Below are 26,152 nucleotides of genomic sequence, written 5' to 3' on the forward strand. Positions count from 1 at the left end.
AGATTTGGCATGCCTTGTTTTCTTGGTAAGGTATGAAAATGAAACCTGTACCCTCGGTCTATAATGTCCAAAATCCATTTGTCCTTTGTCAGTCTGTGCCAGTTTTCTGCAAACAGAGATAATTTCCCAAGGAGCTTCTAGTTGTTCCCTGGTAGGTGGTAGTAGAGGAAAGTCATTGAGTTTGTGGTTGTTGGGCAGGTGAAATCCCTGCGTCACTTCTTTGGTTTCCTGGCTGCCATTGTCGTCCCCTGTAAGGGCCTCTGTATTGACCTCTTCCTCGGCCACGTCTGTTCTTACCCCTTTGAAACTTTTCTGGATTAGGAAAGGACCAGTTTTTTGAAGGCCAATTCCTACTGAATCTGGGTGGTTGAACCTGGAGGAAATCTTTCACAGTCTGAACTGATTTTGCTTTTTCTTCGATGGTCTTTAACACATCCTTAGCATTTGCACCAAAAAGCTTGTTCTTTTCCAAAGGTGCATCCTGAAGTTTTGCTTTTACATGATCTGGTAGAGGGTGATCTTTTAACCAAGCATGTCTACGCATCACTGCCCCTGTCATAGCTGCCCTACATGAAGCTTCCAGTGCATCATATCCACACTGCAGGAAGTGATTGCTTACTTGCTGAGTGTTATGTACAGCTTCCTGCAAAGTCTTCCTGTCTAAAGGATCAGGAGAAGCTAATGTTTTTTGTAAATCTTCTAAGAGATAATCCTGATATTGGAACATATGAAAAGGCAATTTAAAGCTCTCATAGATAAGGTAGTGGATGTGTAAACCTTTTACCCCATCTCTCTAATGACCTTGCTTCCCTGTTGGAGGGCAAAGGATTTTTGAGGTGGAGGCTGAAACTCCTTTAGGCCCCTGTGAAATAGTTTCCAAATCAGCAGTATGGGCCCTGAATAAATGGGAATGAGTTTCTGGGACCCTGTAATACCTGTCTGGCTTGGCTGGAGCAGGAGGAAGAGAATCAGGGGTAGCACTAGAATCAGAATACAAATCATCCAGAACATCAAGTACAGGAGGAATAGCTAAGGGCCTGTGCTGAGGCTTCTTAAGGAAAGTCCTAAGGCGTTTCCTAGAATCAGAATATTCCTGACCCTGCCACTTGAAATGTTCCCTCATGGTGTGCAGAACTTCCCCAAAAGAAATATCCTCAGGAGGGGAGGCCGAAGGTATGGAATCTTCTGCATCCGAGTCCTCATAGGTCTGGAAGAGCTCTTCCTGGCTATCAGAGTGGACAGAGCCCTCAGTCTCTTCATCAGAAGGAGAAGGGTCAGAGGGTTCAACCCGGGGCCTTTTATCAGGAGGAGGCTGGGATGCTCTCTCAGGATGGGCTTGTGAACCTCTGATCATGGAAATTAAATCAGCAGCCATGGACATAATTTGCGTCTCCGGAGTCGGCTGAGGTAAGGATTTGGAAGCAATATGCTTTGTTTTGCTGGCTGCCTTAGCCCTAGTGTAGGCCTTAATAGACATGGCCACAGGAGGCCTGGCAGCTCCACATGCAGGAGTGACCTTGTCTACAGCAATGGTCTCGGGTATTTCCTCGGTTTCGGTATCTGGAGGAAAGTCTATTACTGGCGTCGGAGTAATGTCTGGAATCGGAGTCGTCGGTAATGCGGTGACTTCGGTTCGGAGCGGTGGAGAGACCGTCTCAGAGGGAACCGGAGCACTCGCGCTAGGTTTTGGCGTGGAGTCAGTGGTAGACGTGGGCCGAGGAAGTCGGTCCCAGTCTTTTCGCTTTTTGGGAGTTTGCGATGTCGGAAGATCCGACGGCATGGTGTAAGCAAATTTATCGCCGAAAAAATCCTCAGCGAACTCCGCCCGACGCCTGAGAGTGCGCTTGTTGAAGCGAGCACAGGCTACACAGGCCGAGACGTCGTGGTCTGGGCCCAGGCAAGGGAGGCAGTAAGAGTGGAAATCCTTATGAGGTATTTGTTTACCACAAAAAAGACAATTGTTAACTTTTTCAGTAATTTCTGACATCGGCTGAGGCAAGAAAAGGTCTCCAACGGGGTACTTAGCTTTTTTGATGACTTCGGTATCGTAGAATACAGGAGCTGACCGACCGGCACTTGCAAACTGCTTCTGCTTGGGGCACCGCGCGGCAAGAAAGACTGAAGAAAATGGCGTCAGCTGATGCTTATGTACTCCAGCCGCTCTGACGTCGGAGAGAAATGCGACATCAGCCGATGTCGGACCCAGACTTTGGAATCCGTCCGACCGAGGGCTGCCTGAGGCAGGACAACCCACATGTTATGACTGCAGTTGCATTCTTGAAGGACATCTGGTAAGCCTGCTTGGGGGATCTGGGTCTGAATAACCTGAAAGTATTTGTCTGGGAGAAGGTCTCCCAGGGAGAAGTAGGGTCTTTTGAACTGTGCTTCTCTTCTGCTTCCTTTTTAAAGGAGTGGAGGGAACAGAAGTGGGCTTAGGAGCAGACGTTACAGTGGATAACAAGGCTGAAGTATAAGCAGGGCCCTCTGAAGCCATGAGTCATGGTTCCCCCTCACCATGAGGTCTGATGGTTGAAAAACCTCAACGGACATACCGTGGGTATCCGCAGAACCGGCTTCCATTTCAGTTCTCGGTTGCTGCGCAATACCAGATGTTCGAGGTGATCTTGGGGTGATATTCACCTCGAGGATCTCACTGGATAATTGAGGCACAGCTTGGATGTCAGGCCCAAGTTTCTTGGCCTTCTTCCTAGGCGGCTCCTCGGAGGGGCTTGCTCCATTTCCATGCCAAATGGAGGCGCTGATTTTTAAAGTTTTAAAGCCGCCGAATAGCTTCTAAGGGTTTTCAGAACAAAGGACTGGCAGATGTTACAAGGTTTGTAATCATGAGCCTCCCCTAGACAAATTAAACACTGCTCGTGTGTGTCCTTATATGGGATTTGTCTACCACAAGCACACTTTCCCTTAGTATAAGACATGTACATCTGAAAAAGGCAAAGATATAAAAGAAAATTCCCACAAGGGTACTTATCTCAGTGCAGACAGCCGGAAAACTATCAAAAATCGGATGGCTGATGTCGAGCAAATGCTGGATTTCTGAACTGGTGGTCAGACGTCTGAATTTTGCTGCGGCAGAAAAGTTCTGCGTTGGGTATGTCCAGATGTCACAGATATACCCAATGTCAGTTTATGGCCCCTGCATGCAACGTAGCACATACCCCTGCTTCTAAAACTTTGGTATAGTGGCCGGATGTCCGGTGCTGCAGGCAGCAACTCTCTAAGGTTATGAATACTGCAAAATGAGAAAAGAAGGACATCGCACAGTTTTGGAGTGATTGGCTGGCCCCAAAACGTTTTAGACAGGAAAACAAGAAGGATGCTTCATGCTCACCAAATTATTTATAAAAATCAGTGTATACCAAGATTATATATTCCCAGTTCTGAAGGAGGGATGGGCCTCCTTGAAACTGATTACATGTATAGATCTGGAATTGTGGGACTCCACACATCTGCTGATCTCAAGACCCAAATGTAGTGAAAGTTTAAAAACATGAGCAGAATAAATCTAAGATGATGTCTCTGCTTAATTTAGCAGAAGCATATCAGCATCAAGCAGGAATGAAAATCAAACTAGAAGTAGATAAAAATCAGACAGTAACTGAATGCGCCAAAAAACAAAAGAAAGAATACAAGGTGAAGGACTAGATGAGAAGGCAAGAAATGTGGAAAAAAGTATAAATATAGTTGCAAGTATAGAAACCTTCTGGAAGAACCTCATGTTGATCAGGAACAAATCCAGGAATGGTTAAGGGGAAGTGAATTTAAACCAAGAGATGAAAGGTTAATATTGGCAGCCCAAGATAGTGAGCTACATACACACTCAGTTTACAAAGTCCATTGAAGATGTGGGAGAAACAAACAAATGTAAGTTTTGTAAAACTGAATTGGAAACCGTCGCATACCTTGTTGCTGGTTGTGACATACCAGACAACACATCAAACACAAAATCAGTGTGCCGCACAATCACAGCCCTTAAGGTGAAATAAAATACCTAATACACTAGTAATAGGTGACTCTATAGTCAGGCACACTGACTTCCCACTCAATAGGCTGGACAAGCAAAAGGTTACTGTTAGCTGCCTGTCGGGAGCCAGAATCCGCCACATAACACAAGCACTCAGGTCACTCCAGAACAAGTACAAATATGACTCTGTCATTGTTCATGTTGGTGTGAATGACCTGAGACTACCTCCCTGGACTACATGAAAAGAGACATGGAAGAGCTCGCTGATCATTGTAGCCCAGGCTGGTATGACCCTGACCCTGAGTAGCATCCTGCCCAAACCAAGAATGATACCTCATTATAAAGAAAAAATGATCAATTTCAACAATTGCCTAAGCTTCTGGTGTCATTCAAAGGGGATCTAGTGTCTCTCAGCCTGGGATGACATGCTCGACAAGCCGCGTTGCTTCGCAAGAGAAGGCTTGCACCTGTCACCCCTAGGCTTTCGAATACTGGCCAAGGCTCTTGCTGCCCCCATAGTGCTTTTTTTTGGGCAAGGCTCAAAAGTCAAACCCACCTCTGTAAATAGCACAATTAACAAAAAACTGAGGGTTATGCTACTCAATGGCAGTAGTTTAAATCTCAAAATGCATGTGCTCGAAGCACTCCTCAGTATGGAGAACATCGACACCTGTGCAGTAACTGAAACCTGGTTCAAGGCTCCAGAGAGCACCCCAGCACTACCGGGCTATAACTCATACCACACGTTTCAGCCACAGAACACAGACCAAAACACAAAAGGATGGGGTGTATCCATATTCATCAAGGATACCTACACCTCCAGGTTAGTAGCGCAGCATATCATCTCTGAGATCATCCATGTGCAACTAACATCGGGCAAATCTGCAATGCCAATTGTGGCCTGCTACAGATCACCCTCCATGACCACCACTCCACCTTTCTGGAGACAGGGGAAACCATGAAGGTCCTACCAAACACCCTGATATTGGGCGATTTCAATTACCCTACCATTCACTGGGAAAACTACTCGAGTACAAATTCCCAGGCCCAGCGCTTCCTGGAATTCATCAATTGAAATGCCCTGGATCAGCTGGTAAACCCCCCTAACAGAGGTGAAAACATATTGGACCTGGACATCACCAACATGAGCGACAGATGTTCCACACCGGAGGTCAACCCGTCACTGGTTAGATCAGACCATAAACTAATCACTCTGGATGTCCACACCCCACCACCACCCTCAACTAAGGAAACCACAGTAAAAAACTTTTCTAAAGCAAACTTCACCTTACTTAGGACAGAGGTGGTAAGTTTCACAGCCCTCATGCTAAAGGATAACACTGCCCAAGATGCAGAAGCCTTTACAAATGCACTCTATGAGCACCTAGAAGGATGCATGGATCATGCCATCCCTAGCAAAACCAAGTCTCACTCCTCTAAGAGAAAGAAACCAGTTTGGTGGACCCCTGCAATAAACAGGCTATACAATAGGAGGAGGAAACTAGTTCAGAAAAAAAGCAAATCCCAAGAAGGAAAGACATCCCTGATCAGAATCAGTAAGAAACTAAGGTCCCTCATGAAATCATCCAAGGCTAACTTCGAAAGAAAAATAGCCAAGGATTCAAAAGATAACCACAAAGCCTTCTTTAGCTATGTTAGGAATCTAAGTGGCAACTTGCAGATCTGGACTGAACTAGTGCAAAATAGCACAAAATATACTGAACCTACTGATATTACCAACATCCTGGCAGATAGATTCAGTGCAAACTTCACCCCCCTCTCACCTCCAAAAGGGCCCACAACAATACCAGAAAAGTGTAGTGTCCCAAAAATCACAGATGCACAGGTAAAAACAGCCCTTTCAAAAGCCAAAAACACAGAGTCAATGGGACCAGATGGTGTCTCAGGCCTAGTCTTGCACGAACTACAGAATGAACTAACCCCCCAACCTAAACACGCTGTTCATCCTCAGCCTCTCCACAGGCTACATGCCCATAGAATGGCACACAGCAACAGTTATTCCTCTCCACAAAGGAGGAGCCACAACAGACGCTGGTAACTATCACCCCATAAGCCTGACTAGCCTAGTCTGCAAGGCTATGGAGCGCATCATCATGGAACTCATTAACAAAGACATTGGGAACCTCCAAACACTTGACCCGACCCAGTTCGGCTTTAAGGGCAGATCATGCCTACTAAACCTGGTTGACTTCTTCGAGACAATCACCAAGGCCATAGACAAGGAAAAGGTGGTTCATACAGCCTACCTTGACCTCGCCAAGGCTTTCAACACCATTCCCCACTCGGGTATTACAGAAAAACTCACCACCCTGAACATAAACCCCTACGTCACGAGATGGGTTGCCAACTGGCTTACAGACAGAACTCACACGGTAAGAATAGCGGGCCCCAGGTCCGACTAAACCAGTCACAAGTGGTGTCCCGCAAGGCTCGTTCCTGGGACCCCTACTGTTCGGCATATACTTTGCAGAAGTACAGGCAAACACAGGAGGACTATGGCTAACCAAGTTCACGGATGACTGCAAACTAGGAGCCATAATTGACTCTCCGGCTGACACAGACATCCTCCAAAAGGGCCTTACTGAGATGGACACTTGGTGTCAAAGTCATGGCCTCAAGCTAAATACCAAAAAATGCATAGTCATCCCATTTGGGAAAAACAAAACACCCACGAATTACCACACAGGTGACAGCCCCCTTAATACAGAAGAGGTAATAAGAGATCTGGGGACCCAGGTAGATAGTAATCTCTCCTTTGACAATCATATTGCCAAAGTAGTTAGGGAATCCTTCTATGTGGCCCATCTAATTACTAAAGGGTTCGCATCTAGAAATAAAGAGGTTATAGTGCCCCTCTACTCGTCACTCATTAGACCCATCATAGAGTACAATGCCCAATTTGGGATGTACCGCACAAGACACTTCCAACAGCTGGAAAGACCACAAAAGTACCTCACCAAGAGGATTACTGGCCTCAAACATATGTCCTATGCAGCCCGACTGAAAAAACTCCGGCTGTACTCAGTGGCATATTGCTTACTCAGAGGTGATCTCTGCCTGACTTACAAAGCCATGTCCAACTCAGAATTGATGGACATGCTCCACCTACAGAAATCCAAGTCACTATGAGCCACGTGCTCTGGTGAGCTAAACCCCGCCACAACAATAAATAGAACATGCTGGAGGGATAGATTCCTGTCACAGAGACTCCACATGCTTTGGAACAAAATTCCAAATTACATCAGGCAGAGCCCCTCACTAACACTCTTCAAGAGAAACCTTGACGAGTAGATGGGTAACAGAAAATACACCCCTGGGATCACTTCATTGGCTCTGCTTGACAGAGGATCTGTTAATTAATCAATGGGGTGGTGAAAGCCGACACTCTGGCTAGGCTTGTGGATGCCCTCGGGCAGATAGCCTAGTACCTACCTATGAACCTATAATGGCAGGAGGACTGTATACTGAAAGGCATAATAATGTGGTAAGACTGTTGCACTGAGGATTGTGCAAACATTAGGTATTGAAATGGTTGAAAAACACTGGAAACATGAGCCACAAAGCATCATAGAAAATGATGAAGTTTACATCACATGGGATCACCCACTACCAACAGTTCAAGAGATAGATGCCCAAAAACCAGATATAATAGTCCAAGAAAATAAGACAAAAGTAGCATTGATCACTGAAATCACTACACTCAGTGACTACAGTGTCCTGCGTACAGACAGGCACAAATTCATAAAATATCAGGATTTGCAGACAGAAATAAGAGCAATGTGGAAGAAAGATACTCAGACAGTTTCAATAGCAGTAGGAGTAATGGGCCTTATAAAAACTAATCTACAATTGTATTTAGGTATGTTACCAAACCATGCAACCCCGTACGAACTGCAGGAGTCATCATTACTGGGCACATTGTGGGTGCTGCGAACAGCACTTTTGGCTGACATCAAAGATGAAAACAATACTAATTTCATGAACTTTAATCATACTTTTACTTAGGAATGGGGTCCATTCCTATCATTGTATTAGAAACTCAAAAGATTTGGAGAAATTAAAGATAGACTCACCAAGAATACAAATGTATACTGGCTAAGTCCATAGCTGAATATCAATTCTGGCTGTATCCCAGTAAGCATGTATAACAGGGCTCCTTGTAAAATTTTTGATTTTCTGGTACATCACTGAGGATTACATTAAGTCAGTAATGCCAGACAAGAGTTTAATACTTCAGAAAATACACTGTGATGCAAATATGTTCTACTAACTTTCCAAGTAATTTAGAGTAATATTTTTAAAAACTGTCCCTGATTTTGAACCTCTGTCTCTCCCATTATTTTTGAATTTACCTCAAGAAGGGAAAGCATTTATTTTCTGACATGTATTTACCAGGAAAGTCTGACTAGGTAATAAATACCCATTTTCAGCAGCGGCCCAGGAAGAACAGCTCTAGAGTGTTCATCATCATCAAATAAAACACTAGTACAATTGTAATTAAAAAAAAAAATATATATATATATATATATATATATATATATATATACACACACACACACACACACACACACACATACAGTTTGATAGTGAAATACACAGAATACAATAAAGCACAAGGAGACACCAGTGATGTACAAAAATAAATAAATAAATTATTAAATATGATAATATATAGAAAAAGTATTATAATTATAGTCCACTGTGCTAGGAAAAGAAAAGAAAAATATACACATCAACCTAAGACTAAGGAGAGGGCAGGTGTTGAAAGATATACATAGTATGATGAGAGCTTAGGTTAGTAAGAATGTAAAAGTATTTGTTAATCTAGATCATACAGGTGAGGTGCATGGGCACAAGACAGGACTTAAATACATGGGCGGTGCAGTGGTTAACATTGTCGCTTCACAGCAAGAGGTTCTCCAGTTCAATTCTCGGCTGGGGTGCCTTTTGGGCAGAGTCTGCATGCCCCTCATTCCTCTGGGTTTCCTCCTAGTGCTCTGGTTTCCTTCCACATTCCAAAGACATGAATCTGGAGCATTTCTTCCCAGGCCTCCACTGAAAATGGGTTCTATCCCAGTTGGACTTTCCCGGTAAACAAATTTTACATAAATAAATAATATTGTCCCCGTGGACTATGATGTTTGCAGATGACATTGTGATCTGTAGTGAGAGTAGGGAACAGGTGGAGGAGACCCTGGAGAGGTGGAGATATGCTCTAGAGAGAAGAGGAATGAAGGTCAGCAGGACTAAGACAGAATATATGTGTGCGAATGAGAGGGAGGATAGAGGAATGGTGAGGATGCAGGGAGTAGAGGTGGCGAAGGTGGATGTGTTTAAATACTTGGGATCAACAGTTCAGAGCAATGGTGAGTGTGGAAGAGAGGTGAAGAAGAGAGTACAGGCAGGATGGAGCGGGTGGAGAAGAGTGTCAAGAGTGATTTGTGACAGATGAGTACCAGTAAGAGTGAAAGGAAAGGTCTACAAGGAGGTAGTGAGACCAGCTATGTTACATGGGTTGGAGACAGTGGCACTGACAAAAAGGCAGGAGTCAGAGCTTGACGTGGCAGAGTTGAAGATGTTAAGATTTGCACTGGGTGTGATGAGGATGGACAGGATTAGGAATAAGTATATTAGAGGGTTAAGCCCAGGTTGGAAGGTTTGGAGACAAAGCCAGAGAGGCAAGATTACATTGGTTTGGACATGTGCTGAGGAGGGATGCAGAGTATTATTGGGAAAAAGATGCTAAGGATGAAGCTGCCAAGTAACAGGAAAAGAAGGCCCAAGATAAGGTTTATGGATGTGGTGAGAGAGGACATGCAGGTGGATGGTGTGACAGAGCAAGATGCAGAGGACAGGAAGAACTGGAAACAGTTGATCTGCTGTGGCAACCCCTGCCGGGAGCAGTCGAAAGAAGAAATAAATACATAAAATAAAGTACCAATTACAATTGGGATACAGTTCCATAGTTTGGGTATGTAGTGTGAGTATAAACTTTGCTCCATACTTGTTTTGGACTACTTTAAGTAGTTCAAACCTATACCCCTAGTCATCTGCAGGAGGACTAGGTATCCAAGAAGAACTGCAGCAAGAGAGCTCTCAGGAAGGTGAACTTGGTTTACCCACTACAGAGACTCCTGGGAAACATTAACATGCTGAAAATGAATAAAGCTATCCAGTGTAGATAAGCAGCAATGTGGCCAGTAAGATTCCAGAATGCAAAGCAAATGCACTTTCCTTTAAAATTAGTACTGTAATCTTCCCCTTGCATGAGTCAATGATCACATTTCACTTGGGAGTACAATATATCATAATGCTGAATATATTTAATGAGGATGTCAGATAATGGATAAATGCAATGCAGTCTGACAAAGATGCTTTATGAGAAGGAAGACAAGTCCCTTAAGGACAGACTGGATGACCTGAATTGTCATTTCTCATATAACAGAACAAAGATGAGAATATTAAACTAAAATACATAAAAGGTATACATAAGATTTTCCCATTAAAAGGAGGAAGGCAACAAAGAGAATTTAGTTTTCAGACGAGGTGTAAAGATTCAAAAAGAAATCAACCATTCTTTATGGATGGAGTGAAGACAAGTAGAACACAGGAGGTGAACTGTAAATTAGCAATCTATAAGCAGTCGTGCAAGAAAAAAAGATATATATTTTTGCATCACTTTGCAACTGTGCCTGTCAGTCATCAGCCCCCCCATCAAAAAGCCCACTTGTTCCATATGATCCAGGGAAGTGTTGACCAGAAGGGGACATCATTTAGGATGGTCTGTGACACAGCGATGTGGTGGCAACTTTTGTTAGTATTTTTATGCAAGCCTATATAAAGGATGTATCACTTTATACAGTTTTGAAAGCAATTAAGTTTATTGACACACTTACCGATACAGGAACTGACTGATAGCTGTCTGTAGATGGAGGTCTTTGCATCCTTGAGATAGCTTTCTTTCTGTGTGTGGGAATGGGTGGAGAAGGTGATCTAATCTGCTGAGAAAAAAAAAGAAGTTTGATACTTTGTACATGTCAATAAATTCAAACTTTAACTACTAGAAAGTAAATCAATGGAAAATATAATTTTAAGAGACACTCAAAATAACAGTACATATTCAAATAACAGCAAAGTTTCTGAATTTAAACTATAACATTGGGAGACAGTCACCATAAAAAAACAGATGTTTGTATAATAAGAATGACTTCTGCTGTCGTGCAAACTATGCCAGGGATGACCAGACACCAGCAGATGTCAATAGTCAGCCAGATTGTTGAAGAATAAGCTTGAGACGTGAGCAATAGGGAGCACCTGGCTTACAAAAAAACACATGTTCTAGTGATTGCGTCCTAGTTTGAAGTCTCAAAAAAAGCAGCCTGGAATAGAGACTAAAATTAAAAGTAAGCTTAGATAGCAGAACAAAATACTACTGTATTAACAACAAAAGAAGAGAGGAACAATCTTGTTTTATCATGGGACAGCCTGAGAGAGATTCGTATTCAAGCTAAGTACTTCACTCACTGACTAGTCCATTTAGTTAAGTGCTGTCAAGGAAACTGGGGAAACAGTTCCCTATATGCAATCTCTCTATATACAGAGAACAGAGTTTCTTTTCTCTGTGACAGTACTAATATTGGGATCTCAGTATATATGGGAAAGCAAGGGGTGTGAGGGACTACGTGTGTTTTCTACTCGTAAAAATATTAGTTACATTTTTCTCCCTGTCAGTAAGGAATTAATAAGCTGAGATGTGGTATTTGAACTTTCAGTTTTTTGATGGGCTGGGGTCTGACAAAATTATGAACCTAATTCATTGAGAAAGCATAAGGCATCAACACCTCTAAAGATCATAAAAAGGTCAACTGCAAACAATACCAAACAAACTGCAATATCAAGGGGTTAAGACAAAATAAAGTAGGTTAAGAGGTTTGGGAGTTGTTGCAATGTAGCAGTAAAGCTGCCCAGTACTTTATAACTTAGTGTTTTAAAATAGCCGTTTGCTTACTATGAAACTAATATGTTTTCACCTAGGTGTCATATTTATATAGAAATATGCTACTAAAGGCTTAACCAGAATATGTGTGCCTCTGGGATCTATTTCAGAGCTTATCAAACACAGTTTACATAGAAAGAAAATATCATGACTTCTTAAATCATCACATGATCAGTTGTACTATCCCTAAGTTAGGCCCTAACTTCTCAGTTACTAATTTGAAAAGCATACATCTGACTTGCACTATAAATTGGAAATTCAGCTGAATTAGAACAGGATTCCCCAACTTGTCCAAGATGCACCAGTAAGTTATGCTTTAAGGAAAGAAACATCCTGTCCTCTGTGCAACATCTGGCCTGGATCTGCACAAACCATCAGCCACTGCATTCTTTTCTGAGAGAATATAAACTGTCTATCAACTGATCTTTCAGCCATTTAGCCAGAGTTACCTTGCTGACTGCCTTACCCAACTTTGCACTAGAAAAGGAAACAAATGGTTTATTAGATTTCAGAATGTCTTTTGTTCTGTGAAGATAGAAACATAACTGTCTATGAACATCAAGTAAATCTAAGCCATATTCCCCTTTGTTGGGATAATTTGTAAAGAAAACTGATAAATTGATTGATTGATGTTAGCCTCTGATACTACCTTGGGTAAAAAAGAGGGATTTGCTCGTAAAGAAAAGTACAGTTGTGTACATTTACCATAAATGCAGATGTTCGAGTGTATTCACTGTTGTAGTCATTACATTTGGGTAATCTGCTGGCAGGCTGCCCTCATTCGGCCTGATTAACAAAGTCTTGGGTCCTGCGTCGGTTGCTGTCCCTTCTTCCATGACGTCAAGGTTATAAAACATGCAGCCGGCGCCATTTTCATTAGTTTTTCTTGCCCCAGATGTCAGATGCCCCCCAAATGGGGAGCAAAATATTATATATGCATGTAATTTAGAACAAAAAATATACCTCCAAATAAAAGCAAATACACCAAAAAGGCTTTTAAGCATAGTTAAAGAAGGAAGAGGTATAGTAAGATAGAAATAGCGGGCTGGAGGGTGGGTAACCAGGACTGCAACAGTGAATACACTCTAAAATCTACATTTATGGTAAGTGTACATAACTGTACTATGTTCTTCATGTTTCACTGTTGCAGTCATTACATTTGGGTAGAATCCCAAAGCTATGGTTGGGAGGATGGAATTATACAGCATTAGAAGCAGCTATAAGGCCCTGCAGGACAGCAGTGGCAAAGCCTGCTATGGATTTAGAGGTAAATGGTAATTGTTTGGTGAACGTATGAACTGAGTTCCAGGTAGTAGCTTCTAGAATGTCTCTGGTAGGAACCCCTCTGAGAAAGGCTGCAGAAGTAGATGCAGCCTTAGTGGAATGGGATCTGATCCCCTTGGGGACAGGTTTACCATGGTGCACGTAGCAGAAACTAATACAATGGCTTATCCATTTTGAAATAGTCTGCTTTAAAATAGCCTTCGCCTCTGCCCCTGCAGCAAATGCACCAGTAATTGCTCAGATTTTCTGAGAGATTTTGTCCTGTTTAAGTAGAATCTTAGTTGTCTGTGTACATCCAATGAATGCAGAATCTGCTCATCCTTGTTCTGTGGATTTGGGAAGAAGGTTGGCAGATGAATGGTCTGATTAAGAGCCACACTAGATACCACTTTAGGCATAAAGGATGGATTAGTCCTGAGAGCCACCCTGTCCGGGTAAAATATAATAAAAGGCTCCACTGCCTTGAGAGCCTGTAGTTCTGAAATCCTTCTAGCTGAAGTGACTGCTAAAAGAAAAGCGGTCTTCCAAGAGAGGAATTTTAGGTCTGCAGTTGCAGCTGGCTCAAAAGGAGGTAGAGTGAGTTTTTCCAACACAAAATTGAGATCCCATGCAGGAGTTGGTGCTCTCCTGGGAGGTCTTAAATTTTTGGCCCCTCTGAGGTACTGCTTTAGCAGGGGATGAGAAAAGAGGGGAGGCTCTGTGTTGTAATGAGCTGAAATGGCAGAGGCATGGATTTTGATGGAAGAAAAAGATAGGCCCTTGTGAAGCATCTCAGTTAAATATTGCAGAATCTGAGGAATATCGGGCATTGCTGTGCTTATTCCTTGTGCTTGGTTCCAGGCACAGATTCTTTTCCATTTGTCAGCATAAGATTTTTTTAGTAATAGGCCTTCTAGCCTCCAAAATGACATCCATCACAGGTTTGCTGAGAGATGTGACTAGTGAAATTAGTTGATTAGCCATGCTGCAAGATTGAGAGTTTGGAGCAGAGTATGCAGAATTTGATAGTTCTGCTGAGACAGTAGATAAGGTGTCTGAGGCAGGTACCACAGAGGAAGGTGTGACATACTGCATAGGAGAGGGTACCAGTGTTGGCGAGGCCGGTCTGGAGCAATCAATCATTTTTGGTTTTTCCTGTCTGACTTTTAGTAAGACCTTGGAGAGCAGAGGCAGAGGGGGAAAGGCATAGACTGATAGGTTCTTCCAGCTGAAGGATAGAGCATCCACTTTCCAAGCTGTTTTGTGATGAATTCTTGTGCAGAATTTGTCCAACTGATAGTTTTGGGGTGAGGCAAAAAGATCTATGTCTGGGCTCCCCCATTTGCATGTCAACATGCTGAAGATTTGTGGATCCAGTTTCCATTCGTGTGGGTCCATAAGATCTCTGCTTAGTTTACCTGCCAGAGTATTTTGCTTTCTTGGCAAGAATTGAGCCTGTAGATGTATTTGATAAGTCAAGGCCGTGTTGCACAAAGCCATGGCTAGTCTGCAAAGGGGGTAGGAATGGGTACCCCCCTGCTTATGTACCACATGACTGTGGTGTTGTCTGTCTTTATCAGTAGTTGTCCTGGATGAAGATAGTCCTTGAAGGCTGTCAGAGCATTCTGTACAGCTAGCATATCTTTCTGGTTGATATGTAGGTGCATTTGATTTGGGCTCCATTGGCCCTGAATGCATTTCCCTGCCAGATGCGCCCCCCAAGCATAACCTGATGTGTCTGTAGTCAGGATTTGGGTGGCAGGGGGTTGAATGAATGACAGTCCCTTGTTTTGCTGGCAGGTCTCTGCCCACCATAGGAATTCTTGCTGCAGGCAAGGAATGATAGGAATCATTGTTTCCAGGCTGTGACAATGTTGACTCCATAAGCTGTTTTGGTACCATTGAAGTTTCCTCATATGCAGTCTTGCATATGGAATTATTAGAATGCAGGAAGCCATGAACCCCAAGGCCTGCAGAATTTGTCTTGCAGATAGCTGGCTTTTTGTGGCTACTTGTTTGAAGTAAGTCATCAATTGATTTTGTTTTTCTGGCGTAAGGTAAGTCATCTGGGCAGTTGTATTCAAGCTTGCACCCAGGAATGTAATTATTTGAGAGAGTACCATTTGTGATTTCTTTTCGTTTATGGTGTACCCTAGACAAGTTAGAAGTCTTTTTATAAATGCCAGATGTTTTAGAAGAGTGTCCTTGTTTTCTGCCTGAATTAGACAATCATCCAGGTAAGGATAAATTTGAATGTTTCTTTGTCTGCAAAATGCAATTACTGGTGCCAGGCACTTTGTGAAGACCCTGGGCGCAGTAGATAAGCCAAAGGGCAGTGCAGTGAACTGGTAATGCAAATAGCCTGCTTTGAAGCGGAGGTATCTTCTGCAAGATTCCCTGATTGGGATATGCAGGTAAGCCTCTTTTAAGTCTAGAGTTACCAACCAGTCACCCTTGCCTAGCATAGGCAGTAACTGTTGTAGAGTCAGCATCTTGAATTTTGGAATGTCCAGGAATGCGTTTAGAATGGATAAGTCCAAAATTAGACACCATGATTTGTCTTTTCTGGGTACCAGGAAAAGTCTTGAATAAAAGCCTTGTCCCTTTTCCTTTTCTGGTACTAGCTGAATAGCCCCCATATCCATGAGGGTCATAACTTGTTTCTGGGCCTCTGCCCAGTGATTTGGAGGCAGATCTGGCCATCCATTTGGAATTGGCAACATGTGGAAATGGAATCTGTATCCCTGGGATACTATATTTAAAACCCACTTGCCCTGGGTAATTAGTTGCCAGTTTTGTGCATGAAGTGCCAGTTTTCCCCCAAAGGGGCAGCCAAAAGATAAGTGCTTGGTGATTGCAGAGGAAAGTCATTGAGACTGTTTACCGTAGGCAGGTGCCTAGGCACCCCATTGTTTTGTTCTATAAGTTCCTTGTGACTGAAACCTGGAACCTTTGGAGTGTCTGGATTTGGCCTGAGCGGCTCTGGTGGGTACTGGAAAGGACCAATTCTTAGTAGGCCAATGCCTACTGAACCTGGGTGGCTGCACTTGTAGGAAATCTTTTACAGTTTGCATAGATTTAGCTTTATTCTCCATTTTTTTCAAAACTTTTTCTGCCTTATTAACAAATAGACTGTCCTGTTGTAAAGGAGCATCCAACAATTTTGCTTTAACATAATCAGGCAGATTTTGCTCCTTGAGCCAAGCATGCCTTCTTATCACAGATCCAGTTACAACGGCCCTGCAAGAGGCCTCCAAGGAATCAAGAACACATTGCTAAGTATGCTTGGCAACCTATTCAGCTGAATGCAATAAATCCTGCAACTCTATTTTCCACACAGTCAGAAGTCAACATCATTTTCTGTTTAAGTAATCCCATGACATGCTGCTGATATTTAAGCATATGAAACTGACAGTTTAAAGCCCTGTGCCAAGGTTGCAGATGTGTAAACCTTCTTACCCCATCTATCCAGCACCCTGAAGGATTTTTAGCAGTATAAGCCTTACGCCCTTGGGACCCTGAGAAATGGTTTCAGGGTCAGCAGTAGGGGGTTTTAAAGAGGAATTTGTGGGAGTCAGGAACTCTGTAATATCTGTCTGGCTTACTAGGAGCCGGAGGCAGGGAATCAGGAGCCATGCTGGATTCTGAGAAATCAACAACAATGTCTAGAACAGGAGGTACAGCCAAAGGCCTATGCTGAGGAGGAAGGACGAAATCCCTAAGCCTCTTTTTAGATTCTGAAAAATCCTGACTCTCCAGTGAAAGTGTTCCCTTAAGGTATGCAAAGTTTCACCAAAAGAAAAATCCTCAGGAGGAGAGGCAGAAGGGATGGAATCTTCTGCATCAGAGTCCTCATAAGGTGGAATAGATAATACCTGATCAGAAGAGAAATCAGAAAAAATAGAAACCTGATCTGATGATTCATAGTCAGTGCCTTGCCTAAGCCTCTTAGCAAGAGGGGGAAGGGAACCCCTGATCAAGGTAATTAAATCCTCAGGCATAGGGACCTGTGCATGTGGCCCAAGCATTGGCTTCTTAGACATAGAAATTGATTTTGGCCTAGGTTTTGAAGATGGCGTCGGTTTAACATATAAATCTTTAGGCCTGAAAACATCCTCAGAAGCCGGTGCCTGCTCAGCGGCTCCGGTCCCATCTAAGGTAGAGACATCGGCAGGTTCAATACTTAAAGAGTCTCGCTGCATACCGGACTCCGAATGGGTCTCAGTAGAGGCCTGCGAATCAAAAGTAGAGGGTATCAGGGGCTGCGAAAGCGCCTCACTGAGTACCGGGCAACTGGCTTAGGAGAAGCTTCCTCGGTTTTGGACCTCGACGGTCTGTCTCTGTCTTTTTCTTTGCATTTTTTATGTATTCCGGTAGTCAGATTGCTAACCGACGACATTTCTGGATAGTTAAATCTTGAGCCAAAATATTTTGATGCAAAAATATACGGACGCTTAATGGTGTGTTGGTTTAATTTAGCACAAAACTGACAACAAGGCACGTTGTGGTTAGGGCCTAGGCAAGGAATACAGTACAAATGAAAATCCTTATGAGGTATTTGCTTCCCACAAGTATTACAATTATTAACTTTTACTGACATCGGTAAGGAGTAAGAAAAAGATTCCCCAATGGGGTACTTAGCTTTAGGTTGAAGACTTCGGTTCTGAAACACGAAAAATGACAATTTCATGAGTCGGCCAACTGGCACTTGCGAACTGCTTCTGCTTCGGGCATCGTGTGGCAAGAAAGACTAATGAAAATGGCGTCGGCTGCATGTTTTATACCCCTGACAACCTGACGTCATGGAAGAAAGGACAGCAACCGACGCAGGACCCAAGACTTTGTTAATCAGGCTGACTGAGGGAAACCTGCCAGCAGATTACCCAAATGTAATGACTGCAACAGTGAAACACAAAGAATATCTCTATCCTTGTGGAAAATCAGATAAGGAGATTCAGACAACAAGGCCTGGATCTCTGAAACCCTCCTGACAGAGGTAATAGCTACCAAAAACAGTGTCTTCCAAGACAAAAACTTCAGGTCACATTCCACAGAGGGCTCAAAGGGAGAATGTATTACAGCCTCTAATACTAAGTTCGGACCCCAAGGAGGCATTGGATCTCTGAAAGGGGATTTTAAAAAAAGTGTGCCTCTTAAAAACATTTGGCAAAGTCTATGAGAGGCTAAAGAATGTTCTTCTAAACCATCGTGAAAGTTAGAAAGTGCAGCTAATTGTAATCTGATGGTAGAAGGTGAAGCTCCAGCATGGAGGAGAGGCTAGAAAGTCTAAAATATGCTCTGCAGAAGCAGAAAAGGGATTCATTTTTTTTTCAAGGGCCCAAATGGTAAATCTCTTCCATTTGCTAGAGTACAGTTTTTGAGTGGAAGGTTTATGGGCCAGCAAGAGGATGTGGCATACTGGGGAGGAAATATTAGAGTGGCTGGCAACTAATGGAATTGGAGGAACCATGCTGTCAAGCCTGAGGTTCAAAATGTCTGGGAGAACAAGTCTGTCTAGATGAGACAGAAGTTCTGGAACCAGGTCCAGAATCCAAGGTTGTCGAATCAGATAAGGCCAAAGGAAGGGGAACAAAATCAGTTGAGGCCAAAAGGATGCAATGAGGATTACTGTGCTTTTCAACCTGAGTACTTTCTGCAAGAATTTTGGAATTAGAGGTATCGGGGGAAAGGCATACAGGAGACTGGGGGGCCAATTGTAGAGGACAGCATCTCTGGGTGATTTCCCGGGAGAGGAAATCAAGGCGAAGTAATTGCTGACTTGTTGTTTAGGGAGGAAGAAAATAGACCCCACTGACGGAAGATCATTTTCATCACTGCTGGATTAACAGACCACTCGTGAGACTGAAGGATACATCTGCTCAGCTTGCCTGGAATCTCACTGGAACTCCCTGGAAACTGTGTTATTAGAAAGTGGTTAGAAGAGATTGCTTACTGCCACACACTGAAGACTTCTCGACAAATGGGGGTAAGACTTGGTTCCTCTCCTTGCTTGTTGATGTACCAAACTTCTGACATATTGTTTGTTTGAATTGCAGCTGTACCCTGAGGAAGAGCTGTCTGAAAGGCTTGCAATGCTAGAAGCACCACTCTTAGCTCTAGCACATTGATGTGCAAGTTGACCTCTAATGGGGACCAAGTGCAATGGACAGTCTTGCCCAGAAAATACCCCCCCCACCCCATCTGGGAGGCGTCCATGATCACTATGGCCATGGGCTCTGGAAGAACAAAGAGGTGACAGCGAAGAATTTGTTCAGAATCCATCCACCATAAAAGATCTCTCATGCAATAATTGGTGATCAGACTTTGATCCGACAAGGTTTGGTAAAGGACAGACCACTGAGAAGCTAACAGCCATTGCAGAATTTTCATATAACCCTAGCTAGAGAAACTAGAGTTATCAATGCTGCCACTGACCCTTGAGTTTGCAAAACTAGTGAAGCAGGGACCCGTTTGCTGTGGATTATCTTTTGAACTTGTACCATTATTCTTTGTAATCTCTTTAGAGGAAAGGATGTCATAGTTGTCTCCGTATTTAGTACAGCCCCTATGAATTCTAAATTTTGCATTGGTGTCAAATATGATTTCTAAAGATTTACCGTTATCCCCACATGAGCACAGATACTGAGAGTGTAATCTCTGGCTTCTATCAACTGATGCCTGGTCAAAGCGGTTATGAGCTAGTCATCCAAGTATGGAAACACCTAAAATCCTTGCAGTGTCAAGTGAGATACTACTACTGCCATGCATCTGGTGAACACCCTGGCAGCTGTGGTGAGACCAAAGGGCAGTATTATGAATTGGTACTAACTGGCTCTCAACCAGAAGCAGAGGAACTTCCTGGAGTATTTGTCCATTTTTACATGGTAGTACACATCCTGAAGATCTATTGAGCATATCCAGTCATTCTTTTTCAGAAAAGGAAGAACAGACTGTACTGTTACCATCTGGAACTTTGTCTGCTGAACAGATTTGTTCAGTACACGGAGATCCAAAATTGGTCTCCAGTCCCCTGTCTTTTTTGGCACTAAAAAGACTCTAGTAGATTCTGGATCCTTTCTGGTCTGATGAGACTTCTTGGATGACTCTCTTGTCCAGCAGTTTCTGAATGTCTTGCACTTTCGAAATATTCTGATTGGGTGGAACACTGGAGATTTTTGAGTATGGGGGAGAGTGAGAAAAGGTAATGATATAGCCTCTGGATACGATCCGTTGCACCTAGGAATCTGTAATGTTTAGCCAGGCATTTAGGTGCAAGGACAAGTGCACCCCCCCAACTCCCGCCAGAGGAAGACAATTGGGCCTCCCTTCAGGAGTACTGAAAGGGCTTCCCTTGAGAAGGAATCCCTTAAGGGCTGGTTCTGCGGACCACATCTGCTGCGAGGGTAGATAATTCCATTTTGGATCCCCCCCTCTGCCCCAGGGGGAATTGCCTCCATGTGTGCCTTGGAAAGGCCCTTGGGATTTTTTGAACCATATTTTTCCACTTCTCCTTTGGTTCCTAGAAAAGGATCTCTGGGGGGTGCAAAATGTATGCTCACAGCAGAAAGAGTCTTACCATCCTTCTCACACCTGGATAAAGTCTCTTTCACTTTAGGGCCAAACAAGGATTTCCGTCAAAGGAAGTATTGACAAAAAAAGATGAACAGTTCCACAAAGTTACATAAGCACATCCAGGCATGTCTACTTATGGCTACGCCTGTACCCACTGCTCTGGCGGTCCCTTTGGCTGTATGAGCAATCAGCCGCATGGACAAATTAGACACAGATTTCAGGGTGGCTAGCTGGGAAGCCACTTTCTCTTGGACTGTCTCAGCTGCAACTCCCACCAGGGTGTTTGACAATTCCCTAATCAGATCCCGTTGGAGTCTCGTGAAGTGTATCAAAAAATTCAAGGAACTGATAGCAAAGGTCTAAAAAGCGTAGACCCACTTCCCAAATTTGTCGATGCTCCAGACTCCCTGTTCGTCAAATGGACAGAGGAACTCTCCTCAGTTCCTTTTAAGTGGCAGCCATTATGGCCCATGGCACCCACAGCTAACACCTTGGCCCACAACTACTTATCCTCAGGGGCAGATAATATTTTATCATGTCTATTAGGCATGGGCTCGATGGTGTCTGGAGGTTCCATGCCCACTGTGAAATCAACTGAATAGGTTCATCAGTGGGTGGAGTCACCCAAGAGGTAGATGGGCAGGTGCCGAAAGCCTGCAGGTAGACCAATTCCTCTGAGAAAGGGTTTTGGGACTTCCAGCCACCCCTCTGTTTTAAAATTTCTAGGATGTCTCCAAATGAGACATCTTCAGGAGGTGACTATGGGGATCCTTCACCCTCATCGAAATCTGTGTACTTGGTAACCGATTCTTGGGGGAATCTAAGTGCTTCCTCTTACACTTGTTTCTCTGAGGGAACTCCTCAGGGGGATATCTGGGGTAGTATCAGAAGATGACAGAACCTGAGAATTCAGCACCTGCTGTCCCAATGGAGAGGCAAGAGAAATAACAGAGCTAGAACAGAGTATCTGTTCTGAGGGGGAAAGCAACAACTGAGTCAATGTGAGAGGGCCCTCACCATAGCCTAGAAGGCCCCCCCCCCCGAAGAGGGATCGGAGCCTGGAACCGAGACAGACTGCGTTGGGACTGGGGTCACTTCCTGCTCCGAAGAAACAACCCTCGAGACAGAAGCTGGTATGGAACAAACTTGAGCTGAAGCCCTGAGGAGCAGGGAGTGCTACGAAAAACCTTGCATCGAGCCTGCCTCCGGAAACCGACAGGGTAACTACAGCTCTGGGAAGTCTCCAATTCTGAAGCCACCAAAGAGCTCAGGAGAATTACTGGTTCCAAAGATGCAAATAACTCTGCAGCCAGTACAGTCAGTGCAGGGAGATCTGGAACAGACCACACTAAGACCTCGGAGGTTAGAGGAGAAGTAGTTGGGGGGGGTAAAAAGTCTTGAAAGGGGGCCTGAATGTCCCCTAGCCCATAGGATTTTATTAACCAGCCTCTCCACATAGAGTTCTGACAGACTTTTGCTGGAGCTGATAGATGAAGTAGGTGGGAACTTAGGCCTCTGCAAAAAAACTTCTAGAAGCTCCCCTGCAAATGGGTCAATTGAAGGCGAATAAGTTGTCCTAGAAAAAATGTCCTTAGTCACAGTAGGGGAACAGCCATCGTTCCCTGCACCAGAGCCTTTGAAGTTGAAAGACTTGAAATAGCAATCAGTGTGAAGTACTTGTCGACAGAGCCTTAGAAGCAGAGGCCTGCAACCTGTTGGCCTCTCCCCTCAACAAGTGCAGCAAGTACTTCGCTCTGATCCCCCCTCCAAGGAAGTCACTAAGGGATGCTCTGATTCACAACTGGCCACCATGTCTCTTTTATGCCTAACCCCTCCTTCCACTGATCCCAAAGTCTGCAAAGAAAGCAAGCTGGCTGAAGAGCTCAGTCATCCTCTTGCTCCTTCTGGCCTCATCAGGTATGGCTCCCCTTACTCAGACTTGAAATATTCTCCATGGATACTGGAGCCCACTCAGGATCTCCTATCTCACCCATCAGAAATTCAACATACAAATCGCCACACCATCAAGCTGACTGCATGGATTCTCCACTTCCAGTAATAGTAAAGATGGTCCAGGCTTGTTTCCCAAGTTCGTGACATTATCTTTGCCTCCTAGAAGGCCTCCACCAAGAAAGTCTAAGAAGCAAATGGAAAAGTATATAGGCTTCCAAAGAAAATATAGATCCCTTCTCAGCTCCTATTTTGGCTATACTTCTTTTCTTCACTACTCTTTTTAAGGAAGGGGCTAGTTTTTGTGCTATTAAACTTCAGTTAGCAGCCACATCCAACTTCCATGCTGGAAACAAATCCCTTTCTCTGGCAACTTCCAGATTATGTAAAGCTTTTATGAAGGAGAATTTTTCTCCATAGATCTCCAATAAAGGATCACGCTCTTCCTTGGGAGCTCATGGTGGTCCTCCTGGGGTTGATTCAGAAACCTTTTGAACTGCCAAACAAATGCAACATGAAGTTTATTTCTTGGAAAACAATATTTTTGGTACCTATTACTTCAGCAAAAAGAATTTCAGAGCTCCAGGCCTTATTGGCTAGGCCTCCTTACATTATTTTCCATAAAGATAGGATGTCTCTACGAACCAACTTTTCCTTTCTACCTGAAGTGGCCATGGAGACTAGCATTAATCACTCCATACAATTACCAGTTTTCTTTCCAAACTTTACAAATAAGAGCGAATATGTGCTGCATCTTCTTGATGTTTATAGACAACCATGTTATCTTCACAGAACAAAACAGCATTGAAAGTCTGATCAGCTGTTTGTACCCTTTTTCCTTAACCACTTAGGTCAAGCAGTCTCCAAGATTACTCTGGCTAAATGGATTGCTGATTGTATTTTGCTAATTTATTCTCAAACAGTTTGGAATTGCCTCATCCTCCTAGAGCTCATTCCACTAGATCTATGGCTACTTCCTCTGCTTTCTCTTCAAGAACTTCCATTGCCTTTGTTATGTGCTGCATCCACTTGGTCAAAGACTCATACCTTTGTTGCACATTACAAATTGGACACTGTTTCCAGAAGCAGAGCTTCCATTGTTTCAACAGTGTTCTGGCATGTCCTTCCTTGAGAGCCTCCCGAGAGTTATATAACTGGTGACTCTGACCGATCTGTGAGGGAGAATGAAAAGGACAACATCAGATTTAGAAGTTATGTAAACACCATAACTTGGCATCTGTGTTATCCATTTTCATTCTTCCTCACCTTCCCTCCTAGACATCATCCAGCCTGTCACTCCTAGAAGGATATTTGGTTGATAATGGAAACTTCAAGTTGCAGGTTTGAGTCTCATTCTTTTCTTGGTCTGGTCTGTCTCTATATCACAGTGGGCAGTAAGGCAACAAACTCACTCTAAAGAGTTCAGGATGGAATAGAGCATTATGTGTAAAGGGAGGAGCTCAAGATTAAGATCCTAAGTCTTGTAAAAGCAGCAAAGTTGGATCCAAGACCAGTTAGTGAGGAAGAATGAAAATGGACAACACAGATGTCAAGTTATTGTAAGTACATAACTTTTAATTTCTGAGAACGTGCTTAGGGTCCTGCAGGAGGTCAAGAGATTTTCTGTTTGGCTTCTTTCTCATAACCTGGATCCACTTTCTGTAGCTGTTCCTTTGGTTTTCTATTACCTGTGTGAATTGCTCAATGCTGGGTTGGATTATTCTTCTGTTAAGGCCCACTTATCAGCTGTCTCTGGTTGTCTCCCTTTATTTCCTCTTTTAACTTCTAGATTTGAATCTAAGCAATCCCTTAAAGGCATCTTTCACTTTAGGCCTCCCAGGAATGATGATACGTTTCATGGCCTTGCAGACCAGGCTAGTCAGGCTAATAGGGCGATAGTTCACGGGATCAGTGGTGGCTCCCCCTCTGTGGAGTGGGATAACTGTTGCTGTACGCCATTCAGTGGGCACAAAGCCTGATGTAAGACTATGATTGAACATGGTGCTTAGGTGGGGAGCCAGTTCGTTCTGAAGTTCATGTAAAATGCAGCCTGCGATGTTGTCCGGTCCCATGGATGCTGTGTTTTTGGCTTTAGAGAGTTCAGCTTATACCTGCGTAGTTGTGATTACAGGGACTCTGCATTCTTCCTGTAGAGATATGGGCCCTTTAGGGGGTGAGGGGTGTAAAGTTAGCACTGAACCTATCTGCCAGGATGTTGGCAATATCAGTTGGTTCTGTAATTTTCATGCCGTTGTGTTGCAACTTAGAGTAGATCTGGGTGTTGCCATTGAGATTCTTGACATAGCTACAGAATGCTTTGTTGCTGTCCTTAGAATCAGTAGCGATTTTGTTTTCATAGGTAGCTTTGGAGGATCTTATAAGGGATCTCAGCTTCTTACTGAGGCTGACCAGGGAGCTCCTCCACTCATGGGATTTTATTCTCTTTTGCAACAATTTCTTCCTTCTGTTGTGCAGTTTGTTTATGGCAGGGGACCACCAGATTGGCTTCCTTTTTTTGGAGGATAGCATCTTGGTTCTGTTTGGGATAGCACGATCCATGCACTCATTTAAGTGCTTATAGAGTTCATTTGTGTAGGAGTGAGCAGTCATACTTGTATTGTCTATCTGCATGGGTGTCATGAAGTTTACCACTTCTGTCTTAAGAAGCATGAAGTTGGCTTTGGAGAAATTTTTTACCATGATTTCCTTAATGAGGGATGGGGGCGGAATGTGGATATCAAGGGTGATTAGCTTATGGTCGGATCGGACAAATGAGGAGTTGACTTCAGGTGTGCAACACCAGTCACTCATGTTAGTAATGACTAGGTCTAGGATATTGTTGCCCCTGGTGGGGTGTGGATAAGTTGATCCAGGGCATTGGAGTTTATGAATTCCAGAAAGCGTTGTGTGAAGGAGTTGGTACACAAGTAGTTTTCCCAGTTAATGGTGGGGTAGTTGAAATCACCCATTATTAGTCTGATACCTGATGGACCTGTGAAAAGTTGAGGGAAAGATAATATCAGTACCACCACATGTTGCACCACAACAAAGTAATATGTCCACATATCTCACATTTACAGTAGCTACTGTGTTAATTGTTATATTGGTCAAAATCTGAGCATGACAGTCAAACTGCAGTTTGGTTGAACCCTAATATTTTCCAGTACATCAAGAAAAGAGGAGTGGGAATCTGGGGGCATGGTAGGGGATCTGTAGCAAGCTACAATTTGGACTGCGGTTTTGCCCAGAGTTAGTTGCACTTGGATAACCTCGGATGCATTATGCTGGGCAACTAGCCTGGAGGTGTGGATATCCTTAATGAATATGGATACACCTCCACCTTTAGTGTTCCGGTCCAGGTTAGATGG

At 43.5% G+C, this 26,152-nt stretch overlaps 1 protein-coding gene across 1 annotated transcript in view; it reads right to left on the bottom strand.

The window, feature by feature from the left end:
- The window catches only part of CSPP1 (centrosome and spindle pole associated protein 1), a 2,775,649-nt gene that overhangs the window by 1,060,369 nt on the left and 1,689,128 nt on the right, over positions 1-26,152 (bottom strand). Inside the window, exon 17 of the mRNA XM_044066267.1 lies at positions 10,900-11,001. Coding sequence (XP_043922202.1) covers positions 10,900-11,001 — 102 coding nt within the window. The remainder of the gene's footprint in view (positions 1-10,899; positions 11,002-26,152) is intronic.

Source organism: Protopterus annectens, chromosome 3.part1 (genome assembly GCF_019279795.1).
Source record: "Protopterus annectens isolate FY-2018-M chromosome 3.part1, PAN1.0, whole genome shotgun sequence".
NCBI lineage: Eukaryota > Metazoa > Chordata > Ceratodontiformes > Protopteridae > Protopterus > Protopterus annectens.